General features: G+C 43.6%; 1 protein-coding gene across 1 annotated transcript in view; it reads left to right on the plus strand.

The window, feature by feature from the left end:
- Nucleotides 1-27,391, plus strand: part of Gpd1l (glycerol-3-phosphate dehydrogenase 1-like) — a 54,451-nt gene that overhangs the window by 16,148 nt on the left and 10,912 nt on the right. Inside the window, exons 2-5 of the mRNA XM_005387525.2 lie at nt 2,307-2,484; nt 13,499-13,639; nt 15,456-15,594; nt 22,231-22,343. Coding sequence (XP_005387582.1) covers nt 2,307-2,484; nt 13,499-13,639; nt 15,456-15,594; nt 22,231-22,343 — 571 coding nt within the window. The remainder of the gene's footprint in view (nt 1-2,306; nt 2,485-13,498; nt 13,640-15,455; nt 15,595-22,230; nt 22,344-27,391) is intronic.

A 27,391-nucleotide genomic window follows, 5' to 3' on the forward strand; every position in this document is an offset into this window, starting at 1 on the left:
ACTTGTTTTCTCACTTGGTTTGCTAGACTTGGAGTCGTAGTGTCCTGTAGTACTTATCAATTGCTGCTCAGTCTCTCACAGTCACTGTTCTCTTTGACCTTGTGCATGTTACGTGCTTGATGCCAGGGAACATGACATGCTGCTGGTCTGTTACCTCACTCTGAGCATTGAGCAATGGTTTCCAAGTTTAGAATAAAGGTGATAGTGATGGTGGGGGGATTCCTGGACTCCTTTCACAAAGTCTCAGAGGAAATTGGAATCATGGGTATTTCTTTTTTTTTTTTTAAATGGGTGTTTATCTCACAAGCTGTCCCGTGGCACAGAACCAGGTCCGCTGTCCCATCTTGACATTTACAGCTACTGTTTGTGAGGCAGGAGGGCATCTATTAGATCATTGTGAGGAGCAGCAGTTCTTGGCCTTGGCTGTACTCTGAGTGACTGGGGAGCTTTAAAAACCATACCCTGGAGGTGCCAGGTTCATTGGTCTGGGGTGTGGCCTGGATTCTGGATCTGTAACTTTCCCAGGTAATATTAATGTGAAGCCAAAGTTGAGAATTACTGCTTTAGGTTTTCTGGTCTATCTTAGAAAGGAAAAATAATTATAATCTATTTTAAGAATTATTCAGATTTTTGTGGCTGTTAAAGTGCAGGACTGAAATGGTAGGATGAATTAGCATTGGGTTAGAGGAAGAGAGTCCTCGGGGAGTCAGGACAATTATTTTAACATGTTCTGCATCAATTTCTTCCTCATACCACCCCCATCTCAAACAGTCTTGAGAATAATTGTTAGAAAATACATAGAGCAAATGCCCTAACTGTGGAATCTGTAGGATGTTCTTTCCTGAATTTCTTCATATGTTCCACACCAGAAAGGTTTGTTTGTTTGTTTGTTTTTGCAGTAGTGGGGATTGAACTCAGGGTTTTCATACAGAGCCACACCCCAACCCCTTTTTTAATGTTTAATTTAGGGGTAGGGTCTTGTTACTGGTCACTTGAATTCATACGCTCAGGTTTGTTTGATTGCCACTGACTAAAAGAAAGCCACTTATTTTGGTGAAAGGGCATAAGGATTCATTCAAAGCTGGCTTTGAGAAGATGAGGGTCCCCATTTCCCTCATATCACTATCTCCCTGTGTCCTGCTGTCTTTTTTAGGGCAAGGAATATGGGAAAAGGGAATATAGTCAGGAAAAGGTAAGCTGAGTGCTTAAATCAGAAGGGTACACAGTTAAACGAGACCAAACTGGTTTCATCTCTTTTAGACCCCAACTTCCTGTGTCTAGCATTTGCATATCATCTAGGCTGAGAAGAGGGGTTTGTGTTCATGCTGGAGGAAGCCACTTGTCTCCAAAGGGGAAAAAGAAAAAAACAAATTCCATTTTGCTGTCCCACTTACAGTCTAAGTTGCCCAGACTGAGCTCAAATTTGAAATCCTACTGCCTCGGCCTCCCGGAGTGCTGGGATTACAGCTATGTGCCACCTCACCCAACCACCAGGAAGGCTTTGTAAGAAAACAAGCGATTTCTCATTTTGGGGTCCAAAAATAAAAGTTCATTGTCTCAGCTAGGACCACCCTGTCAGAAGGTTGGGACTGGTTTTATAAGACACAGCTGCTTGGTGGCCACCTCTGCTTGGAGCCAGGAACCCCATCTGAGGACTTGCACGAATTAGTTAGGTTTCTGTTGCTTCCCTGTGGGCTGTGAAGGAATCGCCCATTATCAGAATTGTTAGCTGAGTGGAGATGCGGATGAAAGGGAGCCACGGGTGGAGGCCCACCTGGATACTGGGGGCAAGGAAGGGTGCAGGCTGTGCAGAACCACAGCTTTGGCTTTGACTTTGCCCCTTTCGGGAATCCACTCGTGTTCTTGTCTGCCATTATGATTCTGCCTTGGGTCTTCTGCAGTTCATCAGAACACAGTTTATTCTACAGTGGCTGTATTTTAATCTGTTTGATGGATTTGAAATATAGCCTCATTTCCTTGGAGGCTTCAAAACCTGATAGTATCATTTTTACGCTTTTATGTCAATTTCTCTTCTGCCTGTGACACTGTTTCAAGATAGGCTGATTCTTCCTGGCTTCAAGGGGCATCACGCCAAACTCCGGGGCTTTCCTGACCCCAGAGGGGTGGTATTTTCTGGTGAGAAGTAAGTTGTGAGTGGCCTGAGCTTGACACATATCCCATCTTGAACAAGCTGAGTACTTAAATCAGAATCAAAACTCTGATCTTTTGAATTTTGATCAAATGCCTTTTCCCTTTGGCCAGAGTGAGGCTAATTTAATTTTTCTATCCCATGGTTTCTTTTGTAGGGGTTCAGCTGTTGCAAAAATAATTGGTAATAATGTCAAGAAACTGCAGAAATTTGCCTCCACAGTCAAGATGTGGGTCTTTGAAGAAACAGTCAATGGGCGAAAATTGACAGACATCATAAATAATGACCATGAAAATGTAAAATATCTGCCTGGACACAAGCTGCCAGAGAATGTGGTAAGACTTTGGGATGGATAGTACGTTTGCTTCATTCTGCAGGTTATGCTGGGTTAAGCAGTACTTGGAGTCTGGCCACAGAGAAGCTACTTCTCCTTTCCCCAGTTCCTGTCTACCACCAAGTACTTGGTAGGTTTTGGTTTTCTTGAGTCTGAAAACAGGGTTCATACTAGTTTGCTAGGGCTGCCATAACAAAGGGCAAAGACTGGATGGTTTAAACAACAGAAATTTATTTTCCTATAATTCTGTCTTCAACAATTTCGGAGGCTTAGTATCTGAGATCCAGTTTCTTCTGAGTCTTCTCCTGGGCTTGCAGATGGCCTCTTCTTCTGGTGTCCTTCCTTGGTCTTCCTCTGGTCCTATAGCAGAGAAGCCTTTTCCTGTGAATCATGCTGAATTAGGACCTACCCCACTGGCATCATTTAGAGTTAATTACCTCTTTTTTTTTTCCTTCCCATACTGGCAGTTGAACCTGGGGCCCTTACACTGAGCTATATCCACAGCCCTTTTTAAAATTTTTTTGAGACAAGCTGGACTTGATCTTGTGATCTTCCTACCTCATAATCATCTGTTTAGATACAAACACATTCTGAGATACTGGGGTTTAGGATATCAACATCTGAGTTTTGCGGGTACAGTACAGTTCTTCCTTGGTATTCAAGGTACAGGTCACATCAGAACTAGAACTAACAGCTTTCTGCTGTGTGTGTTCCCCAAGCAGCTCCTGAGATATTTTCAAAGAGCATGAAACTTTGATTAGCTCCATGAGGCAGCTAATGCACTGGTTTGTAATTAAAATCAGGGTCAATGGGGCTCGGGATTTAGCTCAGCAGCACAGCACCTGCCTGGCAAGCACGAGGTCGTGAGTTCGATTCCTGGTACCAGAAAAATAAAATAAAATAAAATCAGGGTCAAGGCCTATATTACAGACAGAGATAGAGGACAATGGGAAACTGTAATGTATTGTAATGATGATTATGATTGAAAAGGGAAGGAAACCAAGACTTATAGAGGCCAGTGAACTTGCCCATGGTCCCACAGCTAGGGCTGGTAATAGGATTTGCTTCCTGATGGGTTCATTCCTAGGCCTGCTCAACCTGTTGGCTTCTAGATAATGACTTTCTCCTCTGTGTCACTGAAGGATGGTGGGCAACAGTTGCCCATGGTTGCACCCCAAGGATGCAGTTGATGAGGGGAGAGAGGGTCCCTAGGACCGTGAATTTGGAAGATGTTTAAGTGTCCAATGGAAATAAAAAGGGCAGCAATAAAAGACATCTAGTGTCATTGTTAATTCATCCTTGGGGTAGAAATTCTTCTGAGCTTTTCTTTTCTAGCAGAGTCGTTGCTTCCCTTCCGTAAGCCATATACCTTGTGATGTCCTTTTGCGATAGTTCTGTGTATCAACCTGTCTGCCTCCACCTGCCGCAAGTGGGTGACCCTGACTTTCTAGTTCTTTCCAACTTTTTAGGTACTTATGGTACCTAGCCTGGTATTTTTCTTTTCTTTTTTTTGTCTTTTTGAGACAGGGTCTTGCTATGCAGTTCAGGCTGGCCTGGAGCTCAGCCCAGGCTGGTCTTGAACTTGCGATGATCCTCCTGCGTCAGCCTCCTGAGTCAGCCTCCTGAGTGCTGGGATTACAGGTGTGAGAGCAATGTTGGAGGAAGTGACTTTGCTGTGTGGTTCTGTGAAGCTCAGACCTTGTACTATCTGCAGGGATGATGCAGGGGAGGGAATGGACAGTGCGGAGCCAAGGACCAGCATCACCACCGACAGCCTGACCCCACTGCCACCCGGTCTGCAGGTGTGGACAGAGGGAGGACAGAAAGGAGGAGAAGTTTGCTCCCAGGAGCCTAGTGATGTCCAAAGCCTTGTAGGTTCATGAAGATGAATATATTCATTCTCTGGAGTGGACATTTGCGTGACTCCCAGCTTTTTCTTGTTATAGACAGTGGTTCTGGGAACTCCTTGGCTGTGTCCTAGGAGTGGAAACCCAGGGCCACAGGAAATGCACAGTCTTTTACCTCCAACCTCTGCTACCCGCTAAAAGGATACCTTTTAACCATTTTTATTCATGTGCATTCAAGGAGAGATACTCATTTTTGTCAGTACAGGATTGCTATTTATGATGTCCGTTAATGTGCTGACTTGAGATGATGACTCTTTTCTGCTTAGAGCCTCCAAATCGCTGCCCACCTGACCCTTCCCCAGGTCCACTCTCATTGCGTGCCCCCTACTTCCCTCACAGGAACCTTCTGTAACAATGACTTCACCACTGTCCTCAGCTGCTACTGAAAACAGGGCTGAGTTTGTGATTTCTCCTTAGATCTGAATGGAAAGAGCACTTGTTATTTCCTGATGTTGCAAGGTAAAGATCGTTGATCCTGTTTTATAGTTCTCCATCACACGCCTGTGTTTAGAGCCAGGTAGAGGCTCTTCTGCCTTTTTTCTCCAGATTTAACCAGCCTCACTGTGACAACAGGATTATGATTACAGCATCCTCTATGAAATGCTGTTGCCATTCTGTCTCGTCTTGTCTTCTGAGCTCTGCCAGCTTTTTAAAAAACTGTTTTACTATGATATAATCCATGGGCTAATCGATTCAGAATTTTTTTTTTTTGTATGTTCATATAGCTGCAATCATCATCACAGTCAATTTTCAAACATTTTCATTACCTGAAAAAGAAAGCTTTTATTCTGTAGTAGTCACCTTTGCTCCCTGGCTCTATAGATTTTTTTTTTTTTTCTCCCAGCACTTGAATTGAACCCATAGCTTCATGCGTGCTAGGCAAGTGCTATACCATTGAATTCCTTCCCTGGCATGATTGGCCTGTTCTTGCTTTCTTTTTGGTACTGGGAATTGGACTCAGGGCCTTGTGCTTCCCAGGCAGGTGCTGTACCACTGAGCTACATCCCCGACCCTGATTGGCCTGTTCTTGACATTTCATATGCAGTAGATGATGTCTTATGCTGTTATTTCTGTTGGTGGGACAAAATACTGGACACCTACAAGTTAAAAGAGGAAAAGTTTCTTTTAGCTCACAGTTTATAGAGGTTTCAGTCCATAGTCAGTTGGCTCTAGGGCAGAGTGGCAGTGGAGAAACAGTCCATAGCACAGAAGGCAGGAAGCAGCAGCCTTTTTTCTGCTTTCTCTTTTATTCCTTTCAGGCTACAAGTCTATTGGTTGGTGCCACTCACAGCCAGGGTGAATCTTTTCTCTTCAATAAATCCATTCAGCCACACGCAGAACTACACTTATCCAATCAGTGGGCTAATCTAGTTATCACATGCCCACAATCTGTATTCACACACCCGAGATCCAGCCACCTACGAAAACCCCTACCTATGAGCACCTGAGGCTTTGTGGGGGCATCTAGGCAAGCCGTAACAGGTGTGGTCTTCTGTGACTGGCTGCTTTCACTCAGCATGTTTTCATTCTAGTCCATTGTGTAGCATATAGCTGAATATTGTCCTATTGCATGTGCTTTATTCCATTTCCTGTTGCTGTAAGAGAACACTATAGACTGGATAATTTACAAAGAAACCTATTCCAGGGGCACAGCAGCAACATCTGGTGAAATCTTTCATGCTGCATCAGAGTAAGGCAAAGGTGAGGGGTAAGTAGAGGTGCACTTGCTTTATAGTAAACCCTTTTCACAGTAAGTGGCTCACTCCCATGATAACAGCATTAATCCTTTGAGAGACTCTGCTTCCGTGACCCAGTCACCTTCCACTGGGCCCCACTTCCCAGCACCACTGCACTGGAAGTCAGACTTCCAACACGTGCATCCTCTCAGCTCTAGCATTTTGTTTGTCCTTTAGTGGGTGAATGTTTGAGTAGTTTCCACTTCTTGGCTATTGTGGGCAATAGTTTCCACTTCTTGACTGTTGTAGGCAATACTGCCATGAGCCTTTGTGGACAATATTTTGTAGAAATGTATGTTTTTGATTCTTCTGAGTATAAATCCAGGGGTAGAATTGCTGGGTCCTCTAATAATAACTCTTTAACTTTTTGAGGAACAGCGAGACTATTTTACAAAGTGGATGCATCATTTTACATTTCCATCATAGTGTGAGAGGATTCCAATTTCTCTATATCCTCACCAGCACTTATTATTACCTGCCTTTTTAATCCTCACTGTCTTAGTGGAGTGACATAGTGTTCCATTAGTGGTTTAGATTTCATTTGCCACTTGGCTAACAGTATTGTACATCTTTTCATGTGCTTATTGACCATTTCTGAACCTTTGGAGAAACGTATATTCAGATCCCTACGCATTTATAAAATTGGATTGCCTTTTAGAGTTGTAAGAATTCTTTATATATTCAGGCCTCTTTTCAAGTAGAATTCATAAGGATTTTCTCCTGTCCTATGTGTTGTCTTGTCACTTGCTTGATAATATTCCTTGAAGCATAAAAGTTTTTATTTGATTGATTGATTGATTGATTGTGGTACTGGGAATTGAATCCAGGGCCTAACACTGAATTATGCCCCCAGCCATTCTTTATCATGAGACAAGGTCTTGCTAAGTAGCTAAATTGCTCAGGCTGGACTCAAAGTTGAGATCCTCCTGCCTCAGCTTCCCAGAGTGCTGGGATTATAGGCGTGCATCGCCATGTCTGGCAAAGTTTTAAATTTTGAAGTCCACTTTTTGCTTCTTTTCTTATCTGCCAACTCTTGGGCTGTGGTTTCTTGTATAGATCTGCATTCTTTGCTTTTCCTTAGCACCTGACATAGTGGTTGGCCTTATTTATTAAATTAAATAAATTTTAATTTATTTATTAAATGCCAGGGAGAGTGGAAATGGCAAAGAACAAAATAGGTGAAGAGCTTTGTTTCAGATGGGATCCCATGTGTAATGAAGTTAGAGCAAGACATTAAAATATTGGCCATTTATTTATGGGTAATAGGGTTGGGATGGTATCTATTAATTTTGGCTGAAAGGTTTCTGAAAATTAGAATACAGGTTCAGTGGTAAGCCTTGGTGTTCACTCTTTTCCCCTCTGGGTTTAGCTTTTCTATTTTCACTAGAGGAATAGCCCTCACTAGCGTTTTTCAAATTTTAATGTTCATCAGAATCTTGTGGATAGCTTACACACTTCCTGGGCCCACCCCTGGAGCCATTGCTTCACTAAGTGTCTGACCCATGTACCTGCATGTGTCACAGCTTTCCAGGTGGTAGTCATACCACTGGTCCATGGCCACACTTTTAGAACCACTGGTATGTGATCAGTTGCTATTACTCATATAGTGCTGAGGAACCTGGGTAGTTAACTGCTGGTTTTCCAGAAGCAGTCTCACTTATAGATAGTGGTATGTTTCTGTAAGAATCATAAGAAGCTAGGTGTAGTGGTGCATACCTGTAATCCCAGCACTTTGGGAAGCTAAGGCCAGAGGATTCTAAGTGACTTAGTGAGACCTTGTCTCAAAATAAAATATGAAAAAGTCTGGGGATGTAGCTCCATGCAAACACTCTGTGTTCAATCCCCCATAGTGGGGGAAAAGTCAAAAGATAAGATTGTCAGTGTCTAGGGATCATTTTTCTATGTATAGCTGCAAGGATGTGAATTTTACCTGATTTCTTTCTACAAGTGAGGAGGCCTGGAGGGAATTAAAATACTTCTGTGCCTCTGACATTCTCAGGTCTATTTTGCTGTTCTACTCACGGCATTCTGTTTAATCTATACGTTCATTCACCAGAGGATATAGGGGAGTTTGCCCTGATATCCAGTTCACTGACTGGTGATAGGTCCAGGCTAAGCTGTCCCACCTGGCCCATGGCAGTCAGACCATTTTATACCATGCCACTCTCATTAGCTCCCCAAGTTGTATCAACATGGAGACTCATACAGACTTCAGTTAGAGATAATTTTAATGGTCCTAAGAAACCAGATAAAAATGAGATCCCCTCTATTAGTAGCTCTTTTTTGGATTATCATTAGTTGTGGATCATTACTGTGATACTGCTTTGAAAAGGTATGCAGTAAGGCTCATGGACTTAAGTGGAAAAAGTATTCATTTGAATAGTAGGGAAAATAATTTAATACTATATATTTTAAAAGACATAAAAGTATGACTTTAGTTCTGTGAATACAATTTTAGGTATTTCTACAGGCTCAGAAGAATCTGGACAGAAATGTATCAAAGTATTAGGAGTGATTGTTTTTACTTCTGGGATTATGAGAAGTTGTTTATCTACCTGCATTTTTTTGTTTGTTTTTTCCAAATTTGATCCAGTGCATCAGTTTATAATTATAAATGAATGGAGAAGGCTTTTAAATTTCATTTGGCCTTCAATGCCAAAGAATGACTTCCTGTAGGGTTAGGAGGTAAGTCAGGTTGGATAGGAAGAAGGGTTTCTTCTTGCCTGCTCTGATGACTGCAGCTGAGGTAGGAGCTTGTTAAATACACGCTCTGCACAGTGGTAGCTAATGCAGATGACATAAAAGAACTGTCAGGCTTATCCACAGATTTTATCAGTTTGTTTTTAGTCATGTTTTTTCATTGTTAAGTTTTTATTAACTTGGATCCAGAGCACTGAACTCTTGAATGTCTGAGTATTAAACAACCCTAATTTATTTGTCCTGCTTGGTGCTGTAAGGCAAGCTCTGTTGATCTTTGTTGTGTTTCTTGACATATTTCTGGATCTTTAGAAATGGATATACTCAGAAAGGTTTTGGATAAGAAGCTCACGTAATTGATCTATATTTCCAAAGCAATGTCTTGATGATTTTCAGAGCAGAAAAGTAGGGTACAGGCTTAGCAAAAGGTCTTATCTAAAAGATGAGATTCCGCTTACTTTGTTAGCTGAAGAGAACTTGTTCTGGTACCATGTAAAAGAAATAATGTTCTGTGAATGCACTGTGTGTGCCATACAAGTGCAGCACGAATTGAGCTACACAGTTGCTTCTGTAGGTTTGGCCCTGAGCATTTCACCAAGGGAAATAAAAGGACATCTTTGCACGCTGTTGAACATATTGTCTTGAAGGTTATTCTACCTGGAAGTTTTTCCTTGATTTATTGAAGAGGGAAATGCAAGAGACAGAAGGAAATCTGACCAGCTGGCAGCTTCTTTAAGAAAGTCTTTTAACAACTGATATGGGCCCGAGTTGACTTCTTAAAAGTTAAGGATTTATAGCAGGCAGGTCAGTTTTTCTGGTGAGTAATCTCTTTCCTTTGTAAAAGTCTTTGTGGTTTCAAAACATTGCCATAATTTGACTTATTTGGCAAGTGTGCTGTGAAGTAGGTAGGTAGGAAAGGGAATTCTTATCCTCATTTTATGTAGAGTATGACTGAGGTAAGTACAGCTACCTTGCAAAGGGGACACAAAAGTCACAGCTGGTCACTTGCAGGTGTGGAACTCATACCTTCACATCTACATTGTTTCTTTCTGGTTCTGGTGTTATTTCCATTTCATCATGTTGAAAATGCCTTGAAGTGGAGGAAAGAGTGTGTGAGTATGTTAGTTGGGAGTAAGTTGGGAAAAAAGAAAAAGCAGGCCCAGAGACATAGAGAGGTTTAATTGAAGTTCCAGCTGCCAGGCTCCCTATGAAAATCAGAGTAGGAAGCACAAACCTCTACCTAAGCAATGGTAGCAACTCCCTGGGAGATGAGGGATCAGAGTCCTTACACAGGCCACTGGATGAGGGGGACCATGGGCAAGAGAGAGAGCAGTGAGCTTCACCAGTGAGGACCAGGCAGGAGGTTAATGGGAAAAAATAACTGTTTGTGGCAGGATAGAAACTGCAGGTGCCAGAGGACTAATAAAAGGAAGTACACTGTTGGTGTAGGGCAGTGTATTGGTCAGCTTGCCAGTTATTGGGTCAGAATACCCAGCACCCACAACTTAAAGGAGGAGAGATTATTTGGCTCACAATTTCAGAGGTTCACTTCAGGGTTGGCTGGCTCCAAGGAAGGAACATCACAGCAGAAGGGTGGATTGGAGCAAAGCTGCTCACTCACGGAGGCAGAGAGCAGAGCATGGGAACAGTGCCTGAGTGGAAGGCACCAGGAAGTACATACAGTAGAGGCCCCAAGGTCACTCTCCTGTGGACACACCCAGAGTGTGCTTTACTCATCCCCTAGGTGGCTTTCATGCCAATCAAGTGGACAATCCAGCATAACTGACACAAGCAGAAGAGGTGATCCCTTTTCTTCCAACCCCAAGGGTCTTGGCCAACACCCCCACAGCAACAGACAGATTAACAAGAGAAAAGCGTAACAGTTTTATTTGGTCTTCAGCCTATATGATTTTGAAGCCTTCAGAATGAAGACCCAAAGATGTGGAGTAAACTCCATTTTCATGCTTAGGTTTAGTAAGACATGGACAACCATGTAAGAGTGTGGTCGGACAAAACAGGTATGATCTAATGGTAATAAATTGAGAGGTGGGAACCCAGCAAGGCCTGGGTGGTCAGAATCTTCTTAGCTTCTCTGTGTAGCATTCCTTCTTTTTGGCATGGAACTGGACTCCCTCTGGAATGGGAGTCTTAAGACATTGTCTTAGTTACTTTCGTTGTTACTGAGTTAAAATACCTGACACCCAGTTGAAGGAGGAAAGGTTTATTTTGGCTTACAATTTGTTTATTATTATTATTATTATTATTTTTTTTGGTTTTGGTTTTTCTCCGGTACCGGGAACCGAACTCACGACCTTGCGCTTGCCAGGCAGGTGCTTTTGCCACTGAGCTAAATCCCCAGTCCCCTTGGCTTACAATTTGTAGAAGAGTCAGTCCATAATCAGCTGATTCCAAGGCAGGGTGGGCTGGCAGAGGAGCATCACAGAGGAGAAATAGTTCATGGCATGGCAGGCAGGAGGTGGCACGCAGCAAGTCTCCCTTTCCCTTTTATTTCATCCAGGCTGCATGCGTTTTAGGTGGTGCCATCCACACCCAGGGTGAGGCTTCCCATTACCCACACCCAGAACTCTAATAAACCAGTGCCATACGCCGTTAATCCCAGTATCACATCCTTAATCCATGTTCACACCCTAAATCCAGTCACCTCTGAAACGTATCACCTATGACCTCTTGCAGCTTTGAAGAGACATCTAGATATAAACTATAAGAGACATACTTCCAGACAGTGTAGATGTAGGGAATTCATTTATGGCCATCTGAGACAGAAAGGTGGGGGAAAGTTAGACTAACATTTTTAGGTCTTATGACTGGCTTTGGGGGAAAGGGTATTCCAATGTCTATAATTTGCCTTGGGAAAGAGGTTTTATTTTCTGGCTCTTTTTTGTTTGTTTGTTTTTTAAAGAAAGGATCTCTGATATTGCTCAGAATTGTTAGGTGTGAGAGATCCTCCTACCTCCACCTCTTGAGTAGCTGGGACTTGGGGAAGAGGAATTTCAGTTTCTCTGGCTGACCTGGGGGTGCGAGTGTTGTGGGGTCAAAGCTGTCTGTACCTCAGGTATCTAGGACAAGGTCACTGCTTCTCATGAGTTTGGTAGGGCCAGGTGAGAAGTGTACACAGCTCAGGAAGCTGACCCACAAAGTGACTTGACTTTCCCCTGAGATAATATAGACAACTCTTCTCATATTCACTGTGTAACCACCAAGGCATGATGTTTTGCTGAAGATTAGATATTCTTCCTGTTCTGGATCTTACCCTCCCCTTAAAATTCTCTATAAACAGCCTTTTATGCTGGTGGTGGAAATAAAGCCCTACAGTCTTTGGGCAGTCCTTTCTTCCATCGGGAGAAGGGGCTCCACCTGACCTCAGCTTTCTGCATCTTGACTCCTGTCTTCATTTCTTCATCCTCCACCATCCTCCCTCTGGAATTTCAAGAGCTGTGCTGGACTCATGTCTTAGTTACTTTTCTCTCATTGCTGAAAGGAAACACCTGACAACCAGAATTAAGGAAGGAAAGTTTTATTTAGCTCACAGTCTGTGAAGGTTTCAGTCCATACCCTTTTGGCTCCAAGGCAGGGTGGCACGTGGCAGAGGGCAACTGTTCATGGCTGCGGAAGATAGCAAAAGCAGCAAGAGCAAAAGGGAGGAGTGGTGGCAAGCAGCCTCTTTCTCTCCCTTACATATACAAACTATTCTCCCCAGGGCGGATGTAGCACTCATACCCATGAATCAATCATAAACTCTAGAAGCATACCCCATGACTGCATGAGGCTTTGGGAGGACATCCAGAACAAACCATAACAACTCAGCATGGGGGTGGGGAAAGGAGGGGTGAAAGGAGAGTAAGAGAAGGTCAGGGAGAGATTTTGAGGTTGATTCGGAGACCTTCATTTGGGGTTGTCATATTCTCAACTCTAACATTGGTAATAATGTTATCATGTTAGCCAGTATTTATCCACAGTGGCTACTCAGCTTAGACAACCAATCTGACCAACCCTCTAAAGGAGAAACCAGGCTTTCCCTGCCTTGGGGTTTGTGAATAAAGAGGTTGAAATGCCAGGCTTTAGGTTGTGGTCTGCAGTGTGTGGAATGACTATGTATGTTGCTGTTCAAACCAGCTAAGCTAATGTTTGGGTTCATATAATTAAGAAGTCCAGGTAGGTCTAGTTTCATGTACATTGGCTTAAGTGATTCTGACACATCCCTGTTTTTTGCTCTGCTTTCCATGATGTTGGCTTCATCCACATGGAGCCTCTTGGCATAGGTTCTCCCTGCACATTTCTAAAGGGGTTGCAGTAGCTCCAAACTCCACATCCCACACTGTTTAAGAAAAAGACCCAGAGCCACCGCAGAAGAGGAAGGAAATATCTATAACCCAGAAGTCTCAGGAAGCATCTGCTGGTTTCTTCATGAGAGCTCTCTTTGTTTGATGAGCCCATTGGTTTCAACAAGTTAAGGACCATCCCTGAAATGAGACCCAAGTTGTATGGTTAATAAGTGATAGCTTTTGAAAAGAAATTTAGAGGGGTTTTTCCTGGAGAGGAGGGACTCGGATGGGTCACCTAATTACAGCAGTCCTCCTCCTTTCCTAAGGTGATGGGGGATGAAATAAGTCCCCATAGACATAGGAGTAACTCTTTTCTCTTCCCTTGGTTGCAGGTTGCCATCCCTAACCTCAGCGAGGCCGTGCAGGATGCAGACCTGCTGGTGTTCGTCATCCCCCACCAGTTCATTCACCGAATCTGCGATGAGATCACCGGCAGGGTACCCAAGAAGGCACTGGGAATCACCCTCATCAAGGTACCTCCTGTGCAGAACAGGCATGACACACATCACTAAGCATTGATTATTCAGATTTCATTCTCTGTCTTTCATCAGTTTGATACATGGCACTAGGGAGGAGGTGGTGGCAGTTTTCTGTTTGTAGGTGTTTTTTTTCCCCTAGTACCAGGGATTGATCCTGGAACCTCTTTACTGAGCTACATCAGCAGCTTTTTTTATTTTTTTATTTTGAGACAGGATATTGCTAAGTTGCTCAGGCTGGGTTTGAACTTGTGATCCTTCTGCCTCACCCTCCCAGAGTGCTGGGATTATAGGAATGTACCACCATGCCCAGCTATTTTGTTTGTGTTTTGAAAGATGCCTAGAAAGTAGTAAAAAAACAAAACAGTATCCCACAAGCCTAACTTAGGTCAATTTAGCAGTCAAAGTGCTCCCTTTTGCAGCAGCCAGCGTCCCAGTGTTATGGGGAGGCTCGCTGATGGGCTGCTGTCAGAACGCTGTAGTCCAGTCAGCGGGGCTTGGCCTCTCTCTGGAAATTACTAGTGCTTTGCATCATCGGGGAAGTGAACCACCACTAATCCGCACTCCTGGGGGTAACATTCAAGTGCAGGGTTTTTAAAACCAGAAGTCCTCAAACCTCCTCCAGGGTTTCATGCACTTAATCATTGAGGAGAGGGGTGACCTTTGCATTTTTATTCCTTTTAACCTCCAACTGAAATGGGCATTTCTTTCATTTTTGAACATTAGCTACAGCTGGAGTTTCAGTGACAGTAATATTAGCAAGACCCGTGACCCTTTCTTTGTCAGTTGAGGGCACAGGACCCTTCATTTCCCATTATAGCGGTTTCGGATCGCTCAAGAGCCATTCACGTTCATTAATACTTGCAAATTATAGTAATCATTAGATGCGCCACGAATCTGAATTTCTAAGTGCGTGAATAAAACTGTGTGATTACTTTATCACCCATTGAGATTTTTAATATTGATAACTGTTTGAATATGATTGGCTTTCTAGATAATATTACATATTTTGTTTTATGCACATGAAATTCTGAAAGGGAGTTCATGAAGCTTAAGTTCACCACATTGCTAGGGGTGGAGTACATGTCCTAAACAAGCTATGGAGCCCTAGAGACTGTTCCAGAGTGGCCATGGTTGAATGTTTGTGAAAGCAAACTAGAACAACCCAAATGTCACCCAGCACCAGAGTGGATTGGTGAATGGCGGACTGACTATTCTTGGAAAACTATGTAACAGCAAACAGAAATTAACCAGAAAGTTACACGGGTGTTTCTCTAGAATAACAACATAGCATAAAACAGCATATCACAGATGAATGCATAATTCTGTTGGTAGGCATAGTGACAGGACATTGTTCAGGGACAGTTAATGACATGAGGTAAAGTGATGAATAAAGTGAGGGGGTGACAGTGCCTACTGCATGTAGGACAGAGGTTCCATCTGGGAGAGGGGAGCGGGGAAGGAGAAGGATGCCCTTGGGGAATGACAGGGGGCCTTCCAGGATTTCGGCCGTGTCCTACCACTACCACCAGCTCTTCTCCTCCTCCTCTTCCTCCTCCTCCTTCCTCGCCTCCTTCTTTGATCCTGGATATTGATTATACTCTATTTCTTAACCTGAGTCGTTGGTATTTTTAGGTTTTTCATTTTATTGTTCTTTATACATTGCATGTACAGTATATGTTTTCTCTTGCAAGTAAGAGTACTTTTTGAGCTGTGAATGCCATTGGATAGCTGAATCTGGACTACGGGTAAAGCAACTATGTCATGCCTCTTCGGTGTGGTGGTTTCCCTCCTAACTTTCTGCCATCCTTAGGGTATTGACGAGGGCCCGGAGGGGCTGAAACTCATTTCGGACATCATCCGTGAGAAGATGGGCATTGACATCAGTGTACTTATGGGTGCCAACATTGCCAGCGAGGTGGCTGCAGACAAGTTCTGTGAGACGACCATTGGTAAGGGCTGCTGAGGCTCAGGAGCAGGCACTGGGGGCTGGAATGTGTGCATTTCCATTTCCGGTGTCTTCAGTGGGCTCTTTCCTGCCCCTCTTAACATCCCTATAGCACACAGTCCAGGGCATGGGGATTTTATGTGAGGAGGCAATTCTGTGTCGGCAATCTCCGGAATGAATGTGAAGTCCGGGATTAGACACAGACTAGCAAGGCTGGTTCATACCGAGAAGCAGGTGGCTGCACTCATGGTGGAAGTTTGTTACCTAAATCCAGCTTTTCTTTACTGGTAACAGTGCCAGTGTTGGGTCCTCCTTAATTCCAAGGAGAATTTAAAAAACTAGTGGAAGCCAGGAATAGGAGCGCACACCTGTAATTCTAGCACTCTGAGAGGCTGAGGCAGGAGACTTGCAAGTTCAGGCCCAACCTGGGCAACTTAGTGACTTATTGAGTCTCTGTCTCATAAAAAGATTGAGGATGTAAATCAGTGGGAAGGCCCTGGGTTCAATACCCAGTACCAGAAGGAAAAAAAGAAAGTGGTGGGGAATGGTCTCAGTTTTTGGGAGAATAAACTAAAGCTCAATGGCCACATGCTAATAGAGGACCCAGGCATGAACTTGGGCTCTCTTAGTTCCTGACTAGTAAGCTTTTTCTATTCTTATACACGGTGAAGTAGAGACATTATTGTTACCTTGATATGAAAATTCTCATTTCTTTAAAAAGGGTTTGAGAGTTCTTAAGTGCCTATGGACCACATTAAAAGATGCATTGCTAGCAAAATCATATTGTTACACCCGCCCCCTTCTCTTTCTTTCTTTCAGACAGTCTCATTATGTGGCCCAGGGTAGACTGTAACTTACGCTATAGCCCATGTTGGCCTTGATCTCATAGTCTTCCTGCCTCAGCCTCCTGACTGCTAGGATTACAGGTGTATTCCACTGTACCTAGCTTCTTGTATTAGTGCTACTTATTTTTGATTATTGTTAGTTACATGCTGCCTATGATTACTATTTATTTATTTATTTATTTATTTATTTATTTATTTATTGTCTTTTTGAGACAGGTTCTCGCTATGCAGTTCAGGCTGACCTTGAGCTCACTTTGTAGCCCAGCTGGCCTCAAACTTGCAACGATCCTCCTGCCTTAGCCTCCTGAGTGCTGGGATTACAGGCCTGCGCCATCATGCCTGGCATACTTGAACACTTAAAACTTTTTGTTTTGTTTTTCTGAGTGAGTCTGGTATACAGTCTAGGCTGGCCTTGAACTTACTATGTAGCCCAGGCTGACCTCTAACATGTAGTAATCCTCCTGCCTGAGTATCTAGAATGCTGAAATTAAGAGACATGCACAACCAAGACCTGTGAAACCTTTTTTTTGGTGAAGTATTTTTTGGAGAGTAGAGGTGTCTCAACAATGTAAAGAAGTATAGGGAAGTTCAAACTTTCGCTCTGAAGTCTTAGTAATTGAGCCTGCTGAGACAAACTGGCAATAGATGGATCACAAATATATATATACACATACACATATATATGAATTTATTAAACATGCATATGTGAAAGTCGAAAAAGTGGCAGATGGCTGAGGCTCACATTCCCTCTTCCTAGGGGAGAGGAGCAGGGTTCTGCTAAGTTTAGAAAAGGGATAAGTGATTTTTATTTTTTTTTATTTTTTTTTTTGTTTTGTTTTTTTGTTTTTCTCCGGTACCGGGAACCGAACTCACGACCTTGCACTTGCCAGGCAGGTGCTTTTGCCGCTGAGCTAAATCCCCAGCCCCGATAAGTGATTTTTAGAGGAGAGAATGAGCTGGGCAAAGGGCTTCTGGGCTCTGGGTGTAGTGTTTGATTTTCATCTCTTCCTTCGTGATTTGAATTTAAGCTTCCTGAGCCGGTGACCCTTGGTAAGAACATTAAAGGCAACTGTGTTCCTCTTTGGTGGATCTGGGTCTTTAGGTAGAGGAGAGCTCGGAGCAAGCTTTGCAGTTATTCTTCCCCAGGTGTTCTGAATTTTAAATCTTAAGTGATATAGTTTGGGTATCATTTTCTGAGCCCTAGTAGAAGAAACTAAGAATGACCTATTCAGCTATTCAAGCTTACATTTACAGAGGTGATACAGACAGGGGAAAAAAATCAGACTATGTTAAGATAGAAAATTAGAGTTAAGATTATAATTTCCCCTTTCCCAGAGGAAATTACTATTAGCAGTTTCTAAATATCTTCCAGGAAATTATTTATTTATATATGTGCATGCTAGTATAATATACTTATATAGTATATATGGTTTGTCTTTCTGCAGTTAATGTTTTTATCCATCTTCAGTTTTGACAGAGCCTGTGAAGTCTTTTTTCCAAAAAGATTAATAAGTTGTTTCATCTCAATCCTATTTGGTGATAGCCCTTTCCTAGTTGGTTGGAAATGACTGATTATTTATTTGTCACGCTGAAATTAATCTCCAGCCCCTGATTTAAACCTTATACCTACCTGCAGGTTTTGGTTAGCATGCTTATCTGCTCTACCTCTGTCTGTTTTAGGAAAGTTCCCCACTGGCTGGGTTAACCTTTGGTTTGCAAAGACACCCCACTTCCTGGAAGTTGTATTGCCCTCTGGCTTGTGTCCCCAATATTTCCCTGTCCTTTCTGTGGGTTGGACTGCAGTTGGCACTGGTGACCAGCATTAAGTTATGCAAAACACTGGAGGAAATTCCAGGCAGGTCCAGAGTAAAGATGTTACACAACCGCTTGCCCACTCTTCAAAGTGTCATTGTCATGGAAGCCAGTGAAATTTTAGTGAGTGTCCCAGATGAAAGACGGGAGGGAGGACCTGGCCACTAACCGTAGCACAGGAGCCCAGGCTGGATCCTAGCTGGGGAGAGAAGGTGGCTGTGAAACACAACATTGGAGTGGCTGGTGAGACTTGACTGTGGACTGTTAGGTAATAGAATTACAACACAGACTCCTGCATTTGATAATTACACTGTCCTTTTCCAGCTCTCCTTTCTTGATGATATTAGGGACCAGCTAACTTTAAATTATGTTAGATTCAGAAATCTTGGTCCACTTGTATTTTCCTAACCCACCCAACTGGGAAACTTTCCTACAAGAAGAAACCAAACCTGTAATCCTAGCACTCAGGAGGCTGAGGCAGGAGAATGGCAAGTTCTAGTCCAGCCTCGGGAGACCCTGTCTCAAAATAAAAAGCATAAAGGTCTGAGGATGTAGTGTAGTGCCCCTGGGTTCAGTCCCTAGGTCACAACAACACAACCAACCAAAAAAGAAAAAAGAAAAGAGACGAGAAATGGCATACTTTGAGTGTATTTTGGAATTGCTGTTGTGGTAAATAGTGGTGTCCCCTTGTGGTGAGATCTCCCTTCATGGGGAGTTTACCGCTGAATCATTCCACAAATATTTTTTGAAGCCTATTATGTATCAGGCAGAGCACTAAATGTCTAGTGTTAGGGCTTGTGTCTAGATATCCCCTAAAAGCCTCATGCAGTCATAGGTGATGGGGCTTTTCCAGAGGAGGCTGGATCTAGGGTGTGTGATGCTAGGATTGATTCATGGTGCAGTACTGGGCTCAAGGGTACTAGGATTACAGGTGTGAGTGCTGCCCACCCTGAGTAGTTTGGATAAAATAGAAGGGAGAGAAAGATGCTATTAATGTCCCTTGCTTCTTGCTTTTGCTATCGCTTCTCCTCTGCAGTGTCTGTCTGCCATCCACCCGGCCTTGGAGCCAGCCAATTATGGGCTGAAGCCTCTATAAACTGTGAGCTAAATAAACCTTTCCTCCCTTAACTGTGGGTGTTGGGCATTTTGTTTCAGCAATGAAAAAAGTAGCTAAGACATCTAAGAAAGGTAAGCTCCTTATGGAGCGTCTCTGCAAACAAGTATGGAATCAGACTGAAATGAGGCTTTGAAAGTTGAATTGCCTAGGTTGATCACTGACAGTTGGCATAACAGTTGGGATTTTCCTGTCCTTTGGTTCATGTTGAGTTTGGGGCAGCCCTTCTCCATGGCTCTTGGGTACCACTTATACTTGTGTAGAAGGCCTAGGTTCCTGCCTGCCACATCATTGCCTATGACTGCTAGTAATAATGCAATTAGTGCTTTCTTATCCATGATTTAAAATGGCAATTTTTTTTTTTTCTTTTTGAGACAGGGTCTGACTACAGTTCTTGAACTCACTTTGTAGCCAAGGCTGACCTCGAACTTGGCAATGATCCTCCAGCCTCAGCCTCTCGAGTGCTGAGATTACAGGCGTGCACCACCACTTCTGGCTCGAAAATAACAGGTCTTGGTGATATTGCATGCACGTAATCCAACACTCAGGAGGCCAAGACAGCAGAATAATCTTGAGTTTAAGGCCAGTCTGGGCTACACAGCAAGACCCTGTCTCAAAAACAAAAAAATAAAAAGTCATAAAAGAATCAAAAACCACCAAAATAATAACTTTTTTTTTTGTACTGGGAATCGAACTCATGAACTCATGCTTGCCAGGCAGGCGCTGTGCCACTGAGCTATATCCCTGGTGAAATAATAACTCTTAAAATGTACATTGGAGAAAATGTGAGCTTGTCACGAACCAAACCAACCTCTCTAATGGACACTTATTTGCAGCCACAGAAGAGCTCGTCCCTGCCCCTTGTATCCATTGCTGACTTTGAGCAGCTTCCCTGCACCCACATTTCAGGAAGCTCACTGTAGCACCCAAGCCTCGGCTGCAGACAGTGGAGACAGTGACTGGGGTCCCTCCCCTTGGAGGGCTGGAGCAGTGCTTTGCCTGTGGTGAGGGACAGGAGAGACACAGGATGGGGGAATGTGCTGTGGGGCAGGTTATCCTCCGGGTGAGGAAACAGCATTGCGCAGAATCACCTAGATGCCTGGTGGGCCGTTGAAAAGAGGAAGAGGACAGGTTGCTTAAGTGGACGCCCTTCCAATATTTGGAAAAGGAGAACTCTGCTGAATAAGATAACAGTGATGTTTTGCAGAATAGAAAGAGTTTGTGTTTACTGGGCATGGCTATTTGAACATTTTATTATGGAACATTTTAAAGAGCAAAAGGAGGTAGTGTGGTGTCAAAACCTCTTGTATCCATCATCAGAAATGGCTCACTCTTGACCCGCCTTATTTCAGCTGTGCTTCACCTCCCCTGAGTTGACTCTGTGTGTGCTGAGGAGCAAGACCAGGGCCTAGTGCATGCTAGGCAAGTGCCTGCCACTGAGCTGCAACCCCAGCCCCATTCTGACATTGACTGTATACCTTCTGGCTCTCATTGTAACTGTTGACAGTCTTGCCCACAATGGAAGTGCCTATCTGCATGTCTCTGTGGTCTTTGTTGCTGTCTTCACTCTTTGCGCAGCCAAGAGGTGGCCTAGCACGGAGTCAGAGCCTGACGCCAGGGGCCAGAGCAGCATATAGGTTAAAACTTGGGCTCAGCTTCCTAGGTGTGTAGCCGTAGGAAGTTACTAAACCTCTCTGGGCCTTAGTTTTCCTGTCTGTCAGTATAGAAAATCGTAATCACAGGCATGCAGATGTCATCTGATTCCATGCTGTCTTTGGGAACTGTGAATGTTGGTATGACCTGAAGATTTTTTTCACGTATGATTCTTATTTAACTTTACAACCATCCTGTATTTTTTACTGTATTTCCTCATGACCATTATTTTTACTCATGGGAAGCTGAAGCTAGAGGAGGTTATATCAAAAGTTTGCAAAGTTGTCTTTCCCTCGGAATCACCTGAGGAGCCTCAAAAAACTGCTGATGCCTGCTCTGTTCCAGAGACTACGATTTAAGGGGGCCAAGGCTGGGTGCTTGTGTTTTTGAAGATCCTGCAGTGATTATATAGTGCAGGCAGGCTTGGTAACAGCTACTCTGCTACCTCGAGGCAGGCCAGGCCTGGTGCTGGAGTCCTCAGTGTGCTCCCTTTGCTTGGGAGCAGGACTGGGCTGATAAATCTTACAGTCCTGACTTCAGAGCCAGTGGGGAGGGTGGATTTGATTATGCGCACCTGCACCTTACCAGCCAGAGCAGATTTTATATCAGGCTTTTTGTATAAGGTTTTATTTTTGTTTCTGCTTGATTTTCAATCACATGTCTCCAAAACAAAGAAATACTTTTAAGATAATATATGAAAACCGTTGAGCATTCAGCACGTTCCAGGCACTGTCCCCCAAGGAGGGGACAGTAGCTATAGCAGAAACAGGTTGACTGCATTTCCAGCTTCCAAAACTGAGAAAACAGAAAGCAGATTATAAGACCTATACACATATTATGTTTTATATATATACATAATTTTTTTAAAGAAATACTCATGCTAAGTCACTAAATGGCCCAGGCGAGCTTTAATATGTGATCTTCCTACCTCAGCCTCCCAGAATGCTGGGATTACAGCCTGTGCCAGCACTATATTCATTCAGTAAACAATACTCGAAAATTACATCTATTCAATAAACTAAATATATGTGTAAAGCTATAAACAGTCCTCTGGTAGAACTAGGGGATAGCTTTATTTTCTCTTTCTGCTTCTACTGTCTTCTAAATTTTTTGCAATAAACATCTGTTACTTTTGTAGTAAGAGAAAGGTTACTGTTTTACCTGTTAGGTACATTAGATACTGTTACTAATTTCCCTGTTTCTAACTTTTCAATAGGCAGCAAAGTCATGGAGAATGGCCTTCTCTTCAAAGAACTTCTGCAGACTCCCAATTTTCGAATTACTGTGGTTGATGATGCGGACACGGTTGAGCTTTGCGGTGCTCTTAAGGTAAAGTCAGCCTTGTTGTTCAGACCGGAGAGGGCAGTTACGCAAGGCACGGTTGTGGTTAGCACTGAAGAATGGCCCTTGTGTTTCCCACGGGCGGTTTCAGGGAAGAATAGTGAATTGAGAGTCTTGTTTACACCTTCCTGTTCTGCCTTTCAGGCTTTGAGTTCCTCTCTTATTCATGGTTTGCTTTTGTTTTTGACTATGGGAGAATTGTGATGTTCTGTGCTTTGGGTAGGTGGCTGCGTGTTGGGGTTTTATCTAGGAACAAATGTTTCCGTTGGTTCATCTCTTTCACAGGTGTGTTTTCTCGGGCAGAAGGAACTTGCTGTCTCTGAGTTCTGCTGCCTTCCTCGTTTGGTGGTTTGGTGGTTTGGTTGGTTGTTCTTTTTCAAGGAAAAAATAGTCTGCTGCTGACAAGAGGTTTTTCTAAGAATAAACAGTTAATCTTTGTTCTTCTGGAGGGAAAATGGCAGATTAAAGAAGCAATCTTGAGTGTTCAGCTATTAGGGAATGTTGGAGACAAAAATCACAATAAATATAGTCTAGGTCCAATTGGCGGATATTAATGATTCATGAATAGGACTGCCTGCCTTCTGCAAAACAGAATAGTGCCCCCAGGAGGCACTGGGATTTGTAATGTGAAAGTACGGAAGCAGAATAGGAAAAGCTGATTGGTTGGAATCAGGTTAGTTTTTGTAAGGTTTAAAGCAAAGGGGATTTCGTTACCATGCTAGCTTAGGAAGAATGGAGCCTCTTGATTTCAGGAAAGCTTGGCCTGGTTTGAGATCTCTGCTTCTTTAGATTTTCAGTGTTGGGGCTGGGGATTTAGCTCAGTGGCACAGCACCTGCCTGGCAAGCTTGAGGTCATGAGTTCAATTCCTGGTACCACAAAAGAAACAAAAATAAATCTATTGTGATTAAGTTGTACTTACCATGAGTGACTGTTTTGGGTTGATCTGGTTTGTAAGGAGCTCAGTCCAAAACTGTGCCCTGCCCTAAGTTTTAAGTAATAGTAGGAGGTAAAAAGGCTATATTTCTGCCCCTGCATTTCTGACTCACCTACCCTGTCTTTGCTTTGTTTTTGAGACAGTGTCTCCCTGTATATTCCAACCTGGCCTTGAACTCTTGCATGTAGCCCAGGCTGGCCTTGAACTCTCAGCGATTCTCTGACCTCAGCCTTCTGAGCCATGGGACTACAGGCATGTGCCACCTGCCACCACCCCCTGACCTCTTCAGGCCTAGCCCTGACTGCCTATAATATTTCTACCTAACTTAGCTGTGTATAGTAGCTCATGCTATCCCGGATATGTAGCCTCAAACTCTTGGCAGTCTTCCTGCCTCAGCCTCCTGAGTGCTAGGATGACAAGTGTGTGCCACCACACCCAGCTTTGCAAGCCTTGGACACAGTTTCTGTCCTTGCGGTGGGAAACAGCCAGCAAGCAGCTGTGCTGCAGCACCTGCCTGATCTTTCTCCCCTGGGAACCCAAGTTGCTGTCACTGACCTCTACCAAGAAAAGAAGGAAAAAGAAGAGTTCTCAATACGAATGTCTCCTTGGACTCACTTTTGAGTCATCCTTTACAGCAAAAAGCCACTTTTTAGGAATTGGAGCGCGCGTAAGGAAAAAACCGGCCCTGTGGCTTTCACCTGCCTGTTTCAAGTGAGAATGGCCACGGTTGAGAGAATCTAGAGAACACCCATGTCCAAATAATGCTTTCCCCCTGGTTTTCAGAAACTGCCCATCTTTTTTTTTTTTTTCTAGGCAGAATCTAAAACCACTTTCTGGAATTAATATTGTATGTGGTCACAATACACTATGAGCCTTTACAGAACTAAAGTCGGTGAAAGGCCTGGGCTGCCTGGCAGAGCACACCTCTGTATTTCTAAATGCGTGTGTAGAGGGCTTTCCTTTATATTCTGCGCAAGCCCTGTTACACACAGAAGACCTCAGCTTTGGCAGCTTTGTTTATTTTTGTTGGTTGAGATTTTTATGTGTTTTTAATAGTTCTCCATTAAACTAATGACCACTTGACAGCAGGGGGCATCATGAATGCCTAATCGCTCAGCCCTGGCTGAGCTGCTCCAAAGCTATTTTTAAGAGGCCGAGTGTTTTTGAAGCTCAGAGAAGCTGTGAAATGCTGCCCAGAACAAAGGGTGCTGGATGAGAAGAGTCTAGATTGAAGGTTCTGGAAAAGCTTCGGCTAATGGGAGCGCATGCTGGTCTTGTGCTTGAACTTCCATTGCCTTTTCATTTTTCCTGGCAGGAAGCCGGGAGGTGGATTTGTGTCTGCTACCATGACAGAGTGATTTGCGGTGCAGGCAGATGGAGCTGGAGGGCTACTTACTGTTCTTCCTCTGTGGCTGAACTCTGAACGAGATCAGCTACCATGATTGGTGGCATCAGAGCTGGGATGTTTTTTAAACTGCAAAGCAAGTTCTCTAACAGTCTTTGAGACCCAGTGAGGTAGGCTAGAAAAAAGTAAAGATAAGTAGAAAGGAGCCAAGGAAAATCGTAATCATAAGATTGTACTTTTAAGAAAAACTGCAATTTCAGGACACAAATGTTCCTCAAGTCCTTTTCCCTTTCAGGAATTACACCCCCCCATCCCTGCCAAAAAAAAATCTTAAGAGGCCTAGAAACACAGGAGGCCCATGAATTGGGCTCTGGCCCTAAGCTGCTTACCTGAAAATTGCCCTTCTCCCTGCAGACCTCCACCCTCAGGGAAGCAGTGGGCAGTCAACTTCAGACACGTAAATGAACCTACAGTCCCAGCACACTGAGAGATGAGGCAGGAGGGCTGCAAGCCGGAGCCCAGCCTGGCAGTTTAACAAGACCCTGACTCAAGATAAGAACAGACTGGGGGTATAGCTCAGTGTGAAGGCTCTTGATTCAATCCTCAGAACCATAGAACCCACATACATAAGCCCTTTGCATTCTGACATGGCCTTCCAGAGGGATAATCTGACAGTTGGAATGTCATCCACCTTGAAGACACCCTAAGGCTACATGAATATACCCAGCTTCAGACCATAATGTGTCTCTCTCACCAGGACCTACATTCTGTTCTCTCTGAGGGTGTACTTTTTCAGTTCTGCCTGATAAACTCCTTTTTGTCTCTCATTGAAGTGGCTTGAAAATTATTGTCTGTGATGGAAGTGGTAAATCTGCAACCTGCCCTGGGGGTGGGGTAAGTTGAGGTTCCCATCTTCTGTTTGGGGGACCTGCTGGTGTCTGGTGACATAACCATTGTATCGTACAGCTAAGGAGAGCAAACTCCAGAGAGCAAAGGACTTGTAAGCAGCAAGGATTGGCATCAGCAGTTTTAAGACTCTCAGGTGTTCACTGGCTACTGTGCACAGCTTGGCCTCTCTGGTTTGCTCCCAGACATCGTGAGCAAAATGAAGCCCCTCTTGTCAGAGCTGCCAAAGGAATGGCCCCGTGTTTCTTTCATTACATAAACAGTAGTTGTGTCTGATTGTACAAGTAGTATTCATTGTGTTCCACACAACACAAAAATACAGAGAAGGTCACCTCTAAAAAACAAAACCAGGCCTTACTGTTGGAGTAGTTCGGTGTGTTTTACTTCTTCACATTAACAGTCTTTAGTAATCTTCTCCACACTAGCCAATAAAACAAGCACATAATCTTGTTTGTACTTAAAAGCACGAGGGCACGTGACTTATTAAGAGACAAAGAAAGTAGCTCCTAGAAGGATAAAAGAATCCAGAGGAATTACATGCAATCATTTTGTACCAGTACCCTTTACTGCCTTCTGAATGCCTTTTATCTCCTAGCCATGTTATTCTTTTAATCAGTAAGAAAAGTATGTTTTGTTCTGTTTTGAGTCTTGCTATGTATTCCAAGCTGGCCTTGATCTCATTCTCTAGCCCAAGCTGGCCTTGAACTCAAAGCAGTCTTACTGCATCAGCCTTCTGAGGGCTAGGATTACAGGAGTGTGCCACCATACCTGGCTTGAAAGTGTTCTTTTATAAACATCAAACTTTCTTACATAAACTGTAATTCATGTACACTGACTCTATTTAAAGTAGATAATGCAATGGCTTTTGATAGTAATATATTGTCAAAAGACAATATTAAAACATTTAGCTATAGGTCTAATTGGCTTTTATTTGAGATTTTAAATTGGTGTAGCCTCCATTCTATAAAATAGAATGAGACCTCCCATTGGAAGAAAAATGGGTTGGCCAGGGATGATGGTGCATGCTTGTAATCCCAGCACTCAGGAGGCTGAGGTGGTGCAAGTTTGAGGCCAGCTGGGCTACAAAGTGAGCTCAAGGCTAGCCTGAACTGCACAGCGAGACCCTGTCTCAAAAAGACAAAAAAAAAAAAAAGAAGAACAATGGGTTTTGTAAGGTGAAAAAAAGGAAAAAGAAAAATGGGGGCGGAGACCTGATTGGTTAACGTCAGGTTACTTTTTTGTAACAAAGCAGAAGAAGCTAATGCTTTCAGAGAAAACTGGCCTGTTTTAGATCCGTCTGCTTCCTTAGAGTTTCAGCTGGATGAATGTGGCAGTAGTTCCTTTTTAAGGGGTGCTTTGCTCTACAGCCCTGAAAGCAGGTTTCCTTTAGTGACTCAGCCCAAGGCTCCATCCAGTTCATAGGGCTAATGTCCACACCCACCCTGTCTCATCCAGAAGATAAGCTCTGTTCAGCCCAGAGCCACAGCCAGCAGCCAACAGCAGCAGGCCGACCCTAAGGCACATGGGGAGCTCTAGTGTTCCGCATCTTGGTCTGGATGTGAGTCCTCTGTGAGCTGCCAGGGCACCTCTGGATTTCATTCCATCATAAAACAGCTCTGGGGCTCACTGCACATCATGCCTCTCAGTTTTAAAAATTAGAAATTCAGTTTCTGAATCACAGTCACCACACCAGAAAGACACACGGGCCGCTTGTGGCTTGTGGTGACTGTACTGGGCAGAGCAGAAACTTGTTTTGGACATTGCACACTAATGCACGCTAAGACAGCTTCCTGTTGTACCCCATTCAGTGGGGCAAGTGTGGGCTTGATGCTGACCTCCCTGACACTTCT

This window comes from Chinchilla lanigera, unplaced genomic scaffold, assembly GCF_000276665.1.
Source record: "Chinchilla lanigera isolate Chin_1 unplaced genomic scaffold, ChiLan1.0 scaffold00029, whole genome shotgun sequence".
NCBI lineage: Eukaryota > Metazoa > Chordata > Mammalia > Rodentia > Chinchillidae > Chinchilla > Chinchilla lanigera.